At 61.3% G+C, this 14279-nt stretch overlaps 1 protein-coding gene across 1 annotated transcript in view; it reads left to right on the top strand.

Annotated features, from left to right (window-relative positions):
* CELSR1 (cadherin EGF LAG seven-pass G-type receptor 1) overlaps positions 1–14279 on the top strand; it is a 136573-nt gene that overhangs the window by 115776 nt on the left and 6518 nt on the right. Inside the window, exons 21-28 of the mRNA XM_040637722.1 lie at positions 74–217; positions 3700–3904; positions 4597–4764; positions 6322–6448; positions 8135–8335; positions 12270–12444; positions 13072–13184; positions 13567–13646. Of these exons, the coding sequence (XP_040493656.1) occupies positions 74–217; positions 3700–3904; positions 4597–4764; positions 6322–6448; positions 8135–8335; positions 12270–12444; positions 13072–13184; positions 13567–13646 (1213 nt within the window). The remainder of the gene's footprint in view (positions 1–73; positions 218–3699; positions 3905–4596; positions 4765–6321; positions 6449–8134; positions 8336–12269; positions 12445–13071; positions 13185–13566; positions 13647–14279) is intronic.

Raw genomic sequence — 14279 nt, 5'->3', positions numbered from 1 at the left:
ACGCGGCGATGATGGAGGAAGCCCTCGGTGGGAGGAGCTGGGGGATGATGACAAGGGTGACCTGTCCCCACAGTTCTGGCCGTCGACATCTTCGACACGTTCAACTTCACGGGAGCCAGGGTGCCGCGATTCGAGGACATTCGTGACGAGTTCCCGAAGGACTTGGAGTCCTCGGTGTTCTTCTCGGCTGACTTCTTCAAGCCACCCGAGAGCAAAGGTGAAGCCCCGTAGACACACGGCTGCCCTTGGGAGCCCCACCGTTCAGGGGATGGGGGGCCCTCCGAAGGCCCCGTGAGAAGAAGCAAAACGGCTCTTAGTAGCAGAGCGTGTCGTGTGGGTGCATGTCGCAGGCCCGCCTGAGAACGGGCCAGCTACGGGGCGTCAGCTGGCGTCAGGCCCCACTGCCGTGGGGGGGGGCACCTCTGGCAGGTATGTGGCTAACTCGTGACATGACAAGCGAGAGAGCACCTAAATCCCATGTGCGTGGTCTTCTCCATGTGCGGGGGAGAAGCTGTCTCTACGTGTCGGTAAAGTTTTAGAATCCAGCCCCTGCCCCGAAAACAAGCCAATTCTGCACTCCTGGGTTAGGATGGTATTAACAAATGGCTTAAACATTTGGAATTTTCCTTTTTTTTCCTTTTTTAAAGATTTTATTTATTAATTTGAGAAACCGAGATAGCGAGAGAGCAAGAGCAGGGGGGAGAGGGAGAAGCAGGAAGCCCGATGCGGGACTCGATCCCAGGACCCTGGGATTATGACCTGAGCCGAAGGCAGACGCCCAAGCGACGGAGCCACCAGGCGCCCCTGGAATTTTCTTAAAGTGTATTTTTCACAGATTCACTCCAGTTCCTGAAAACATCTCAAAATAATGGGGACTTGAAAACATAATTCTGTAACAGACAATTTAAAATTTGAACCATTTTTAGTAAGTTAGCTTTGTCAGCTATGTGGCATTACTATTTGGGTGTCAAAACCTCTTGAAGAGGATTTTACTCCGATGTGGGATCCACTTTGCCCCCATGTTTCAGACTAATTTGGGGCCAATTCGGGGCCCCGCGTGCAGCAGCGTTCACGGCTATCGTCGGCATGGTGTATGTGCGGTCCCTACAAACGTCGCTTCTTCTCCTGACCTAAGAACATTGTCCGTGCTTCTGAACTGACCGTGGGTCATCCTGTCTGCGAGCCTGTGGCATCAGGGGTGGACATGCGGGAGCCTAGTTTGCTTTAGGAGATCCCATGAGAGAAGTTTCTGGTGCTTACCGCTCTGCTCTCCTGGGGACAGCGGCTGGCGGACGTCAGGTCCCCGTGGCCTGTACGTGGTGCCTCATTCAACGTGTCGGTTAGCTGGAACTATCGTCACGGAGTAATCCCCGCCAGTTCTTCCCGGGATGGGAAGACTCGGCCCCCTGGCTTCGGTGACCCCCTCCCCCTCCAATGTCCCCACACACCTGCCTCAGCACATGGCAGGCTAGCAGAGGACAACGCGCCCTAAGCTCCCAGAGCCGAAAGTCAGGGCAGGATCTGGGTGGACGAGCTTGCAGGAGGTAGAGGGGGTGCAGTCTGGCCCCCCCGCCCGTCGGCATCGCACCGCCTGCTGGTGTCCCCCTGGAGGACCTGCGTCTCTTCCCCATGTGCAGGACGATGACGTGGAGCCCGAGGGCCTGGCTCCGAGGCCTGGCCTCTGCCTGCCTCTCACCCCTCCTCCGGCATCGCCAGGCCAGTGCAGACACCAACCTTCCAGCTTGACCCAAATCCTTGTGTGCCCTGACGGTCCCTAGACTGGCTTTTGTCGTAGCCCTGGACTCCGGACCCCTCTTCTCCCCATGCCCTGGCCCACCCTTGGCCCAGACAGCGTATGTGTGTTGTCTGTTCTACTGAGGGGAGGGGCCCCTGTGTGCCTTCCCCAGGGGGCGCCCCTGAGACCCAGCCGGCTAAGCTGTCTGGTTAGTTGGGGATGCAACGAGCCAGTTGAGTCATGGAAGAAACTAAGGCTTTGGACCCAGCCATTCGCTGGGGCCAGGAGCAAACACCGGGAGGGGCCAGGCTCTGGGTTGTGAGAGCCCCCGAGAGGCCACTGTTCCCCGGGACGCTGTCTAGTGCACCCACTGCTGCCCCTGGTACCATCAAGGCTGCCCGGAGGAGATGGCCGTGCTGGAAGAGGAGAGTGGAGCCCTGGTGAGGGGCCGCTGAGAGTCAGACCGTCTCCCTCTTCCAGGAGCAAGCAGTTGAGGGGCAGCGGGACCCTGGGGGACTGAGTCTGCACCTTTTTCAGTCCCCACTCTGTGGGGTTGTCCAGGAGCAAAGAACCCATAATGTCCTTGCTGTGTGGAGATAGTTGCTTCTTCTTTTTTTTTTAGTTTTTTGTTGTTGTTTTTAGATTTTACTTATTTATTTGAGAGAGAGTGAGAGAGAAAGCACGAGAGGAGGGAGGGTCAGAGGGAGAAGCAGACTCCCCACTGAGTGGGGAGCCCAATGCAGGGCTCGATCCCAGGACCCCGGGATCATGACCTGAGCTGAAGTCAGACACTCAACTGACTGAGCCACCCAGGTGCCCTGGAGATAGTTGCTTCCGTCCAGGTCACATCTGAGCCCTTGGGCAGGGTCACCGGCCCGGGCAGCACCTGGTCCTCTCACTCAGGAAAGCCCACAGCCTGTACCGCCTCCCCCGGAGGAGGAGCTGGGAGCGGCTCGCTGACCAGCCTGAGTGTGGCTGGGCAGCGTTGGTGACCAGTCATCGACCCTGAGTGGGGTCAGGAGGACATTAAAGGTGCGTGTGCCCACCTCGGAGGGGCGGACCCCGGCTGGTCACACAGCATTTTGCCGGGACCGGTGAGCTGTTCTGAGCTGGGGCCTTCAGTGTGTAGCGGCCCCCTCCACAGGGGCAGAGACGACCTCTGCTCCCACCGCAACTCACAGCGCCCCCCTAGGCTCGTCTTCTGGGCCCTGCCCCTCCCAGAGCCCCTGTCCCTCAGGGCTCGGCCCTCCCACCTCCCTGGAGCCCGTGCTCGGCGCCGAGTGGTCTGGACATTTGCAGAGGTGACTTCTGGGCGAGGGGCTGCCCGGGGCATTTTGTTGGTTGTTGGGAACGTGGGTGAGTGTGGCTTGGGTAACAGAGCATCGGAGGAGAGTGTCCCTCTGCTGGTGGGACGGGGAGGGCCGATACCCGTGACCCTGTGTGGACGCAGGGACTGGGGAGGGTTTCAACCTTCCAGCACCCGTGGTTACATGCTCCAGAGTGGCAAGATAGTATTAGCATCTTCACCCCAAATTTGTGTACTGACGTATGTCTGAGGGCCGTACCCGGCCTCGTGCATCCCTAGAGACGTACAACCTCAAGCACCCCCGATTCACGTGGGATCAAAGCGTGGGGCACAGACCCACACGAACAGCCCCCTGTCCCTCCTGCGTGCTCCCGGAGCAGCCCCGGTGCAGATCCCTCGGACCGCTCTGCGGGTGGAGTTTAGTGACGTCAGGTCTGTCCGCGTTGTGCAGGCGCTGCCACCGTAGTCTGCAGGACTGAAAGCTGTCCCCCGTCCCCTCCCCAGCCTTTGCAGTCATGTGGGGGCCCCGTGTTTACTCTGTCAAGGAAGCACCTGCCGTTGTCCACGGATCGTCTGTGATTTCAGGAGGCACGTGCTCCCGTCGGAAGCGGTTTGGTGGGCGCGTGGCCCCCATGCTCACGCTCTGCTTGCCTTGCAGAGAGCCCCACGGTGAGGCCGGCCGGGCGGAGGGCCGCCCCGCAGACGGCGCTCCCGGGGCCCCGCGTCGAGAGGGAGGCCCCGTTCAGCAGGCGGAAGAGGCACCCCGACGAGCCCGGCCGGTTCGCCGTCGCCCTCGTCATCATCTACCGGACCCTGGGGCAGCTGCTGCCCGAGCGCTACGACCCCGACCGCCGCAGCCTCCGGTAAGGCCTGTTTCCGGAGCATTCCAAGGGCTTTCCCGGGTCACAGCCTCCACCACCCTCACATCCGTGTGAGGACATTCCACTGTGACCCTGGCCCACGGCCGCAGACCAGTGCCCTGAGCGCTCCCTTGGGCGAGGTTTAGGACATCCAGGCGGGCCCTTCCCCGGTGTTGCTGCCCGGCCGCCCCCTCCCCAGCACATGCCCCGCTCGGCCTGCACGGACGCTGTCGCCGCACGGGGCCCAGCGGTGTCATTCCCGCGCAGAGGTGGGCGCCCACCAGGGCGTCACTGGTCAGCCTGCACGTCCTTTTCCACGCCCGGCCCTGGGCCTGTGGTCCTCACGTTCACCCTTCTTGGCGGCTGGATGAGATTCGGCCGCGAGCTGTATTTACTGCGCCTTCCAGTGGGTTCCAGGCTTCCCGCTGCTGTGTGTTATTGGCAGCGACACCTTCGCGCACATGCCTTCTTTCTCTTCACTTTTATTTCCAAAGTCCGCCTTTGGCCTGGGGGTGGCCGGTCCCCCACGTGCGCCCCGTCCGTGATGGAGCCGGGCACTTCTCGGGAACTGTGGCTGGGGCTCCGGCCCCGGGCCTCCTGGAGAGGTCTGCCCTGCGTGCTCCTGGCGACGGCGCGGCTCTGAGACGAGCGTCTTCGCAGCGCGTCTTTCCCGTGTCCTCGCCTCTCCACCCCAGGCTGCCTAACCGGCCGGTCATTAACACGCCAGTGGTGAGCGCGACGGTGTACAGCGAGGGGGCTGCACTGCCCAGCCCCCTGGAGAGGCCCGTCCTGGTGGAGCACGTCCTGCTGGAGACCGAGGAGCGCAGCAAGCCCGTCTGCGTGTTCTGGAACCACTCCATCACGTAAGGGTGACGCCCGCGGTGAGGAGCCGCCCCCGCCCCCGGAGCTCTGTGCTTGTGGGGGGGGGCTCTTTGAGGCACAGTGTCTCATGGGGTGTTCCTCTGTGGTCTCTTGCTCCTCTTCCAGCCCCTCGTGAGGCAGGAGGCTCGTCTTGGGGGTGCTCGCGTCCCCTACACGGGGTTACATGTAAACACATGCACATCTGGATACAGACATGCACACGGGCATACACGGCTAGGGAAACAGACATGCACACGTAGGCACACATGTGTACGGGTGTTCATAGAACCCTCAAGAAGGTCAACACAGACACAGGGCCGGGCACCGGCAGGACTCCGTGATGCAGCTATTGACACGTGCCCACGCCCCATCAAACGAGGCAGGGCTTGTTCTGCACACACACGAGGTAGGACTCAGACACTCAGGCCCAGGGGCCCTTCCACCGACAGCAGGACGTCCCAGATGTGTGTGGGGGGTCGCTTTAACAAACAAGGGTCCCTGGCCTCAGCCTCCCGCCCGTGAGACCAACCCAGCAGCTGCCGGGGCCGGTTTCCCCCTCCAAGGCCGTGCCCGCCGCCCCTGCTTGAAGCTAGGCCAAGTGGGGTTCCGGCCGCGTGCTGTACTGGGAGCTGGCGTCCAGGGGGCGCGTGCGGACGCCAGGCTGCAGGGGGCTCACGCGGGGAAGCAGGCTGGGCCGTGCAGGGATCTTGTAGCTCCTTTATTTTCCAAATTCGAGCTAACGAGCAAGCAGCATCATGTCTGGAGTATAATAGACACTTGGCTTACAAAAGAGAGAAGGAAGGACCCACTTTCACCACGAGGGAAGTGTGAAGGGCTATTTGGCATGCGTTAGGCACGGCTGTCTCTCATGGACGCTTGATTGGATCCCAGCAATTAGCCATCGCCTAATTATCCGCTCTGCCTCCGGGGATGATAGGCACCTATCATCCCCAGATCTTAGAGCTCTTGGCAAACACGTATTCGCCTTCACATCCCATTTTACAGATGACTAAACTAAGGATCAGAGAGAAGTTACTTGATTTTCCCAGAGTCAGGGAGGGCAGGGCTCTCTCTGAGCCCGAGACACACCCGTAAGCAGCTTGTCATTTGGGGCTTCCCATCAGTAAAAGGGAAGTCATAATTGGGCCCTGCTTCCAGGCAGTTGCCATAAAACATTGTGCAACCTGAGGATGAAAGTGCAAAAGGAACGTGAGATACTGTTTCTGGAAACACCCAGACTCAAAAGAAGACTAAGTACAAAGCAGCCACTTTAACAACTAATGTTTCCGACAAAAGGGGCGTGCGGCCGACCTGAGACGTCCCATTTAAGTTTTACTGCGAGATGGCACAGGAACCGTGAACTTCAGAGCCTGCTTTAGGGCACTCCCCAGCCACGAAAGGGAAGGGAGAGTGTCCACACGGTCCCCAGGGCTGTTGTCCTCATAGCGGGAGACAGTGGCGCTGGTCTTGGGAATGCCACACGGGCTCCCACGGGGGCACCAGGGCCTTGGGGAGCCCCTGGTGGAAGGGGTCCTCTCACACCCGCCTTTTCTCTGCAGCATCGGGGGAACGGGAGGGTGGTCGGCCAAGGGCTGCGAGCTGCTGTCCCGGAACCGGACCCACGTCGCCTGCCAGTGTAGCCACACGACCAGCTTTGCCGTGCTCATGGACGTCTCCAGACGCGAGGTGGGCGCGGCCCCTGCGGGCAGTCAGTCCTGCGCTCCCAGCAAGTGTGTCCAGGGATGAGTCCCTTTGGAAAGTTGGCCCCAAACCTGCCCCTCCACAAACCGAATCCGCGATTAAAACCTGTGTTCGGGAGGGTTGGCCAGAATCTGCCAGGATTTCCAGAACAAAACTCCTAGGAAACAGTTTTCAAAGAGGCTGGGTTGTAAATTAAAAACCCTGGTGGCAGACCGCGAGCCTCAGCCCAAAGAGAAAGCCCTGGAAAAGCCTCACTTCAAAGCAGGATTCTCGGTGTTCTGTTAGGTGGGGCTGTGTCTCCCCCACTTTAAGTGTTAAGGGAGAACAGAGCCGGCTGGCCGGAACGAAGGGAGTGTGTCCCGCTAGCCCCACACGCACTGGCCCAGAGACACAAAGAGGGGGCTCGGTCAAGAGCCGCCGAGGCCGGCTAATGTTTAACCTCTGGCATTTTCCCGGGCCTGGGCATTCAAGCCGGCTTCTCTGAACCTGTGGGTGAATAGGGCCGACGGGGAGGTGGGCCCCCACCGGGCGGGCAGTGAGGTCAGCCTGGGCTCGGATGTGTGCAGACGCTGGTGTCTAGGAGCCAGAACGGTACATCCCTGGTACCTTTTTTTCAGGCCTGGGATGTGTCCTCAGAGGCCAGGCCATTGTCCCTCCCAAAAGCTCTCTGGTGCGCAGGTTTCTGTCACCTTGTTGGGAGGGTGACAGCCCTGAGTTGCTGCTAATGGCGGCCGGGGTGACAAGAGGAAAGGGTGTGCCCTCGGGTCTTCCCCTGACCACAAAGCTCCCGTGCACAGGTGGCACTTTTGAGCTGGTCACCCCAGGTCCTGACCTGGAGGGGGTAGTTATTAGTGGGGTGGGATTGGGGGTCGTCCCCTAGCCAGGGAGCTGGGCGGTGCCGGGAGCGGACTCACAGGCAAGCAAGCTGAAGTTCAGGGAGAAGGAAGTCAAACCAGGAGAGGACTCCCCGCTCCCTGCCCCCGGGGCCTCAGGGGCCTCAAAGCCAGAGCTTTCCAACAGCAGGGGGCAGCCCTCAGCCTCCCGGGCTCAACCCCCTCGGGGCTCCCAGCCTTCCCCGGTAGCCCCGGCTCACAGTCCTGTGTGAGCTGTGAATTCAGAACCACTTTCTGGGGGTTACCGGAGAGCCGAAGCTGCTTGCTCCCTAAGTGCCAGGGCTCTGCAGGGTCCTGCGTCCTGGACGGGTGTCCTGTTTTGCAAATGCGTGGAGACAGCCACAGACCGTGCAGCCGGGGCACATCTGCCTGCTGTGTCCACTGAGTCTGTGCGCAAGTCCCTCCGGCTCCGAACTGGGGGCAGGCAGGCGCACCGTCTCCTGGATGGTAGCATTTATGCGGGAGGTTTTGTACGCTTTTTATCATTGGGGCAAAAGAGACAGAACACAAATTCACCACCTCAGCCACGTGTCCGTGGACAGGCCGCTCACAGTGTGGTGCAGGCACCACCACCACCATCCATCCCTCTCCAGAACTTTCTTTCTAACCCCCAGTAATTCATCTGGTGTTTATTCTTGGATTTTGGCAGCCTGAGAACCATGTCACCGTCGTGTGGGTTCTGCCCATAGTAAGCTCGACCTTAACCTGCCTTTACTGCGCAAAAGCCCCATCAGACCCAGTCCTCACGTCCTCCTGCCTTACCCACCCCTGCCCGCAGCACGGAGAGGTCCTGCCCCTGAAGATCGTCACCTACGCCGCTGTGTCCTTGTCGCTGGCCGCCCTGCTGGTGGCCTTCGTCCTCCTCGCGCTGGCGCGGACGCTGCGCTCCAACCTGCACAGCATCCACAGGAACCTCATCGGGGCGCTCTTCTTCTCCCAGCTGGTGTTCGTGGTCGGGGTCGCCCAGACGGGAAACCCGGTGAGGCCCTCTGCCGCCTCTGGGGGTGCGTGCGGACCTCAGACCCGTCTCCAAGGGGGACAGAGCGCGTTGTATTTAAAATGTAACTTAGGAAGGAGTGGGTGGAAGTGACCCCAGCAGAGACTGGAAGGAGGGAGGGGCGGGCTGATGGCCGGGGCAGGGTCCCTGGGGCATGGGGTGGGAGCAGCTCTGGAGGTGAGGTGTTGGGACGGGTACAGGAGAAGAGCACCGGGAAGCTGGGAGGTTTGTGGCTTCGGCGGTGCCCGACGGGTGGCAAAGTGATTGTCCATATTTACAGTGGGGATTTGCAAAACACAAGCGTCCCAGCACACTGACCCCGGAGCGGGTGGGGGGCACGGCTGGAGGTGAAGGCTGAGTGCCCGAGGCTTGACACACACGCTGGGGCTCACAGAATCACCCCCACGGCCCTGGGAGGGGGTAGCATCTCTTCTCACAGGTGAGGCACCCAGGACCAGCGAGATTGTGGGACTGCACGAGGGACACGGTTCCCTCTGTGTGTTCCCTTATGCGTCCACCACAAAGTGGGGACACTATAGCCCTAGGGAGCCGTGAGGTCAGCTGGCCAGCACACGTGCGTTTGTAGGGACTCAGAGAAGTCCGGGGGTTCCTCTCACCTAATCCCGATCTCCCCTAAGGTGAGCGACGGGCTCCTGGTGGGCCAAGCCAATCCGGCCACCCCGTGCTGTTGACAGCACCTCTTCCTTCCTCGTGCAGCAAGGACCCGCTGTCACTGTGTTACACGTACCCAAGGCCCAGATGCAAGAGGCCCTCCCATCCTCGCCCACGGGCCCGCATTCCTGGCGCGGACACGCACGCTGGTTCTTGAGTGTCACGCGCTGAAATGGCACTGTGGTGGCACGTGGGGGAGCTGGGTCTGGTTAGGGACGGACTGGCCACGCAGTGGGAGGGCTCTGGGGGAAGTCGGGACAGGTTGGGGAATCCGGTGCCCCAGAGCCCGAGGGGCCACGCCAGGCAGTGCCACGTACCTTTTGCAAGCAGCATTGTACCACGGAGAGCCATGACTGGTCTGTTGGGAAGAAGCCCGAAGGTCAGAAGAGCAGCCAGGGTGCTGCTTCATTGGTCCACTGGATGGAGGCAAGGCCTAGAACCGAAGCCTAGGCACGCGGGCATGAGGAGAAGGGCGGGAGTCAGGGCTAAGTGGGCTTGGAGGGAGGAGGGGTGCCTCAGGTCTCCAGAAGGGGGACCAGTAGGTGAGGACGCCGCAAAGTGAGATGAAAACAGGGTGGCCGGTCTGGGTGTGGCTGTCTGAACCGTTGGCGGCTGAGGGCAGGTATGGTGATGTGCCGGGGGAGGCATCTCCCCCAGGGAGAGGACATGTGTCTGTGGGAATGGGTCAGCCCTAGGAGAGGAAGTGGCATAAAAGGACCAAGAGGGAATGTTCTGGCTAGCTGATCAGGGCCACTGGCATACTTGAGCTCTTCCTCCTCGTTTGTGGCAAGCTGCGGGACCCCCTGGACACCCTCTGGGGTGGCCAAATCTCCTCCGGAGGAAGGGGGTAGGTAGAGGCCGGGAGTCACAGGCAGACGGCCTTGCTGGCTTCGTGGGCTTCTCAGCCGTGACGCGGTGCGGCGCGGGGGCCAGCAGGGGGGCCGTCCCCAGTGTGGGGCCCTGCAGGGGCTTCTGTGCATCCAGCCAGGCAGGTGCACCTCTCCTGCGCGTCCTTATCAGCGCATTAGGCAGGTGACGGCTCTCGGTGGGAAGCCACATGACTCATTGCAAAACCCTTCAAGTGTGCCCTTGAGTGGTCTCAACAGAGGCAAGCCACTCCTTGCAGCGACAGACCGAGTGTGAAATGCAGAGGGGCTGTTCGCTGCTTTCAGGCACGGACTCATCCGCGGCCTGGAATGAGTGCTCTCCAGCCAGCTGCGCTGCTGAGCACGGGGAGAAGGAATGCCGGCCGCACGTAATTCTAGGGACTTGGCACCTCGCCTGGGTTTTATGGGTTTTCTGTAAACTCACAATCCCATCTCTGGGCGAGGTTTTTCATCTCCCAGATTACTGGCAGGTTGAAATGATTTATTATGCATTCGCATTTTGTCTTTGTTCTGTTTCTGGAAGAGGTAGTACGTTTAGTGCCAAGTCTGTACACGTACAGCCCCATTAAATTTTAAAATGTATCTCTAACACTTCTTTTTTTTTCAAAAGGTGGTTTTGTGGATTTACTTTTCACATGATTGAAGGCAGCAAGCCAACCCGCCTCCTCATTGCCCTCCCTTGTCTAAGCCCACCGTGCTTTGGATGCGAGGGACCATGGGGGGCATACGGTGTGGGGCTCCCCCAGCCCCAGGCTCGCCCCTGGCACCCAGGCTGACGGCTCTGCTCGTCGCGAAGGGCAGACCTCCCGTCTCCCGAGTGTCGAGTCAGAGCAGAGAGCAGGTTATCCAGTCACAATGTAAGATGCTGTCTGCTGCTGGAGTTCCTGTTTTGTCCTGTATTTGGCAGTTTCCTCCGTGTCTCTGGGGTTTGGTTTCTGGGGAGAACCTGGCCTGTGCAGGCTGGCATGGCAACAGCTGTCACGCATGTTCCCAGCCAGCTGGCGCTCTCGTCCGCTCCCCACGGGGTGCACTGGCCGGGCACCTGAGCCGAGCAGCCTCCAGTGTGGGTCGGGGGGTGGCCCTGTGTCTTCTACTCCTGTGTCTTTCGGGTGGGGTGGGACACCCAGACCCTAGAAGGTTGTGCTGATGGGATGGCAGCCAGGATTGGACAATGTCTCTGGAATGGGGCGGGACTGGGGGGTGTGGCTTGGGGGGGAGGGTGGCTGTGGGGACAGGGCCTAGGTTATGGGTGTGGCCAGGAGTGGGGGTGTGGTCTGGATGTGGGACAAGAGCCTGGATGTGGGTGTGGCCAAGAGTGCGATGTGACCGGGGGCGGGGCCTGAGGCTTTCTCTTCCCTCCCCTCTCCTCAGCGCCTGCCCAGCTTAAGGACCTTGCTGGGGCCCCTGCTCACATCTCCCAGATGGGCAGCCCCTCCCAGTAGGCCCCATGCGAGGCTGCGCCAAGGCACAGAGCTCGTTGAGGTCTGGCCTAGAGCACCTCACACTGGGTTTGCACTGATGGCCGCAGAGGCTGGGCTCCCTGTGACCACACCGTGTCCCCAGCTGCTCCCTGACACTGCCTTCTTCCCGTTCTCAGGGACACGGGGCTGGCTCACCAAGGCCTGGAGAGGGTGGGATGCTGGCCCTGTGCTGCCCTGTGGAAGTTGCTTTTCTCTTCCTGGCACTTGGCCGCCTGCTGGAGGTGCAGCCCTGCCCAGCTGAGGACAAGAACAGAGCAAATACTGTCCTCCCTGTTTTTTTGGCGGGAACGATGAGGCTCTGTTAACTTGGTGCAGGCAGGAGGAACTTACTTGGTGGTGAGGTCACAAAGCACGAGGCCTCACCCTCCCTCCGGCCGTACCTGCTGGACCTGCAGACACCACGCAGGGGTCCCGGGTGGCGGGTGGAGGCCAGCACCGCAGTCTGGGGCCCACAGCCTGAGCAGGCTGCCTGCGTACTATTTCTTTTAACTTTAAATGCCTGCAGGTAAGAATTTGGAACCATGACGTGAAAATACAGTTTCCAGCTTCTAACGAAAACGCTAGAGGCTCTGCCTACCCCTTGCCCTGCGGCTACGCTCACTCGGGCACAGATCTGGGTTGGGGATGGGGTCCCCGAGGCCCCCGGGGCCTCACTCCCCGTCCTCTGTTCCACACCGGGAGCCTGAGATGCTGGACTCAGTGCCCAGCCATTCCTGGGTGAACCCCACGGAAAAAGCCAACTAACTCCATCTCCTTCCTCAGACCTACAGACCTTCCCGTTTGCAGTGGGTCCGATTCGGTCCCTCCCCCGCCCCGTGCCCGGCCCTCGGCCGGGGGAGCGGGGCTGGCGCTGAGCCCCGCCCCCTGTACCCACAGTTCCTGTGCGCCGTGATCGCCATCCTGCTGCACTACGTCTACATGAGCACGTTCGCCTGGACCTTTGTGGAGAGCCTGCACGTCCACCGCATGCTGACCGAGCTGCGCAACATCGACGCCGGGCCCATGAGCTTCTACTACGTCGTGGGCTGGGGCGTCCCGGCCATCATCACAGGTGAGGGCTCGAGGGGCAGCCCTGCGCGGGCGGCGCTGCCGGGAGCCGAGCGCCGCCCGGGGAATCCACCGGACGTTGCCGACACGGGAGCCCACGTCGGGTGCGCCCGCGCCCCTGGGCCCGGCGGGCCGGCTCTCCAGCCTCCTCTGTCTTCGGTACCCAGCGTGACGGGCCCCAGCAGAGGAGGCCCTGCCCCGCTCTGCGTCTGTGCACACGCGTGTGATCATTCAGTGCCCGCTGGGGACGCGTCTCCTGTCGGGTGCGGTGTGTTCTCTGTGCCGTGGGCTCCTTGCGAGCTGGGTGTGCTCAGGGTTCTGTCTGTGGCACCTAACGGACAACGACTCCGCATATGCCCAGTGTGGGTATGGGTGCGCGTGCGTGTGGTGTGTGCGTGTGTGTCCGTCTGTGGGGAGGGTCTGTATGCAGTGTGGCGTGCGTGTTCTCTGTGTGGTACCTGTGGTTTGTATGTGATGGGCGTGGTGTGTGTGCGTGGCACGTGTGGTCTGTACGTGGAGCGTGGATGTGCGCAGGGCTGGGAATGCCACGTGGGGCCACACACGGCCCAGGCTGCCCCTCCGGAGGGGACTCTCCCGGCGTGCGGCCCTCACTTTCCTCGCTGTCGTCCAGGACTCGCGGTGGGCCTGGACCCCCAGGGCTACGGAAACCCCGACTTCTGCTGGCTGTCCGTTCGAGACACCCTGATCTGGAGCTTCGCCGGGCCCATTGGAACGGTTATCATTGTGAGTCCAGGACTTTTGCAGAGCCCACGGTTCTCGGGGATGTGGGAAGCTGGGTGTGTGGGCCGGAGGGGTTTTGGGGGCTGGCGGGGTCCCTGGCTCCTCAGAGTGGCCTGCTGGGCAGGAAGGGCTGATCTCATGCTGCTGAGGCCTCGCGCTTAGAACTGCAGACTCGTTCCACGGCTGCATCGTCCGTGCTGAGGCAGCTCAGCGTCTGGCCCCCAGGAGGGTCCCTGCGGGCAGGCAGGGTGTGTGAGGCCTTCTCATTCCAGCCGCACCTCGAGACGCGGGCGAAGACCCTCAGAAGCGTTTGGTCTTCAGATCTGTTGTGGCGATACCGATGAGCTGGCCACCTAACTGTGGTTTTTTAAAAACTGTTTTTCAGGTCAACACAGTCATTTTTGTCCTGTCTGCAAGGGTCTCCTGCCAAAGAAAGCACCATTATTATGAAAGAAAAGGAGTCGTGTAAGTCAGTGCCGGCGCTGATGGGGGGTGGGACCCCCAGGGTGGGTCTGCACGCTGGTAGAGCCACCTGAAAGCGCCCGTCCCCCCATGGCCAGGCCCTTGGCCACCCCCCGCCTCTGCCACTGGGCTGATGACAGCCACATGGACACGTCAGGAGGCCGCAGTGGGGAGAGGCCAGGAGCAGCAAGGCACGTTGTGGAGGAGAGGGAGGGGGCTGAGCACAAGGAGGCCTGGGAGAGGGACGTGGGCACCCCCGAAATGGCAGGTGTAGGATCTGCGGCGTTCGGTGGTGGAGTCGCTGAGGCGGGCAGGCTTGTCCTCGCCTAGGTCCTGCTAATGATGGGTATAGAGGAGGAGGGGACGATGACAGCCAGCTGTGGGAGGTGCTGAGGTGCCTGGGTGCCGCAGGGTGGAGTAGGCAGGGTGTCTGGGCGCGGGGAGGGGGGGCGGGGCGCTGGAACTTTTTGGGTTGGTGGTGATGGCGGTGGTGTGGCTGCAGGAGTGGAGAGTTATCTAGGTGCTTTGAAAAAGCTTTGGGAAGGAAGGGAGGGGGATAGGTAATGGCTGGACCTGCAGGCGGAGGGGGGCGGGTGGAGGGGAGGGAGGGGGCCCAGAGTCACTCCCGCCCGCCCC

The sequence above is a fragment of the Ursus maritimus genome, unplaced genomic scaffold (genome assembly GCF_017311325.1).
Source record: "Ursus maritimus isolate PB19 unplaced genomic scaffold, ASM1731132v1 scaffold_21, whole genome shotgun sequence".
In the NCBI taxonomy this organism is placed as follows: Eukaryota; Metazoa; Chordata; class Mammalia; order Carnivora; family Ursidae; genus Ursus; species Ursus maritimus.
The sequence above is the reverse complement of the archived record's forward strand: the minus strand, read 5'-3'. Positions and strand labels throughout refer to the sequence as shown.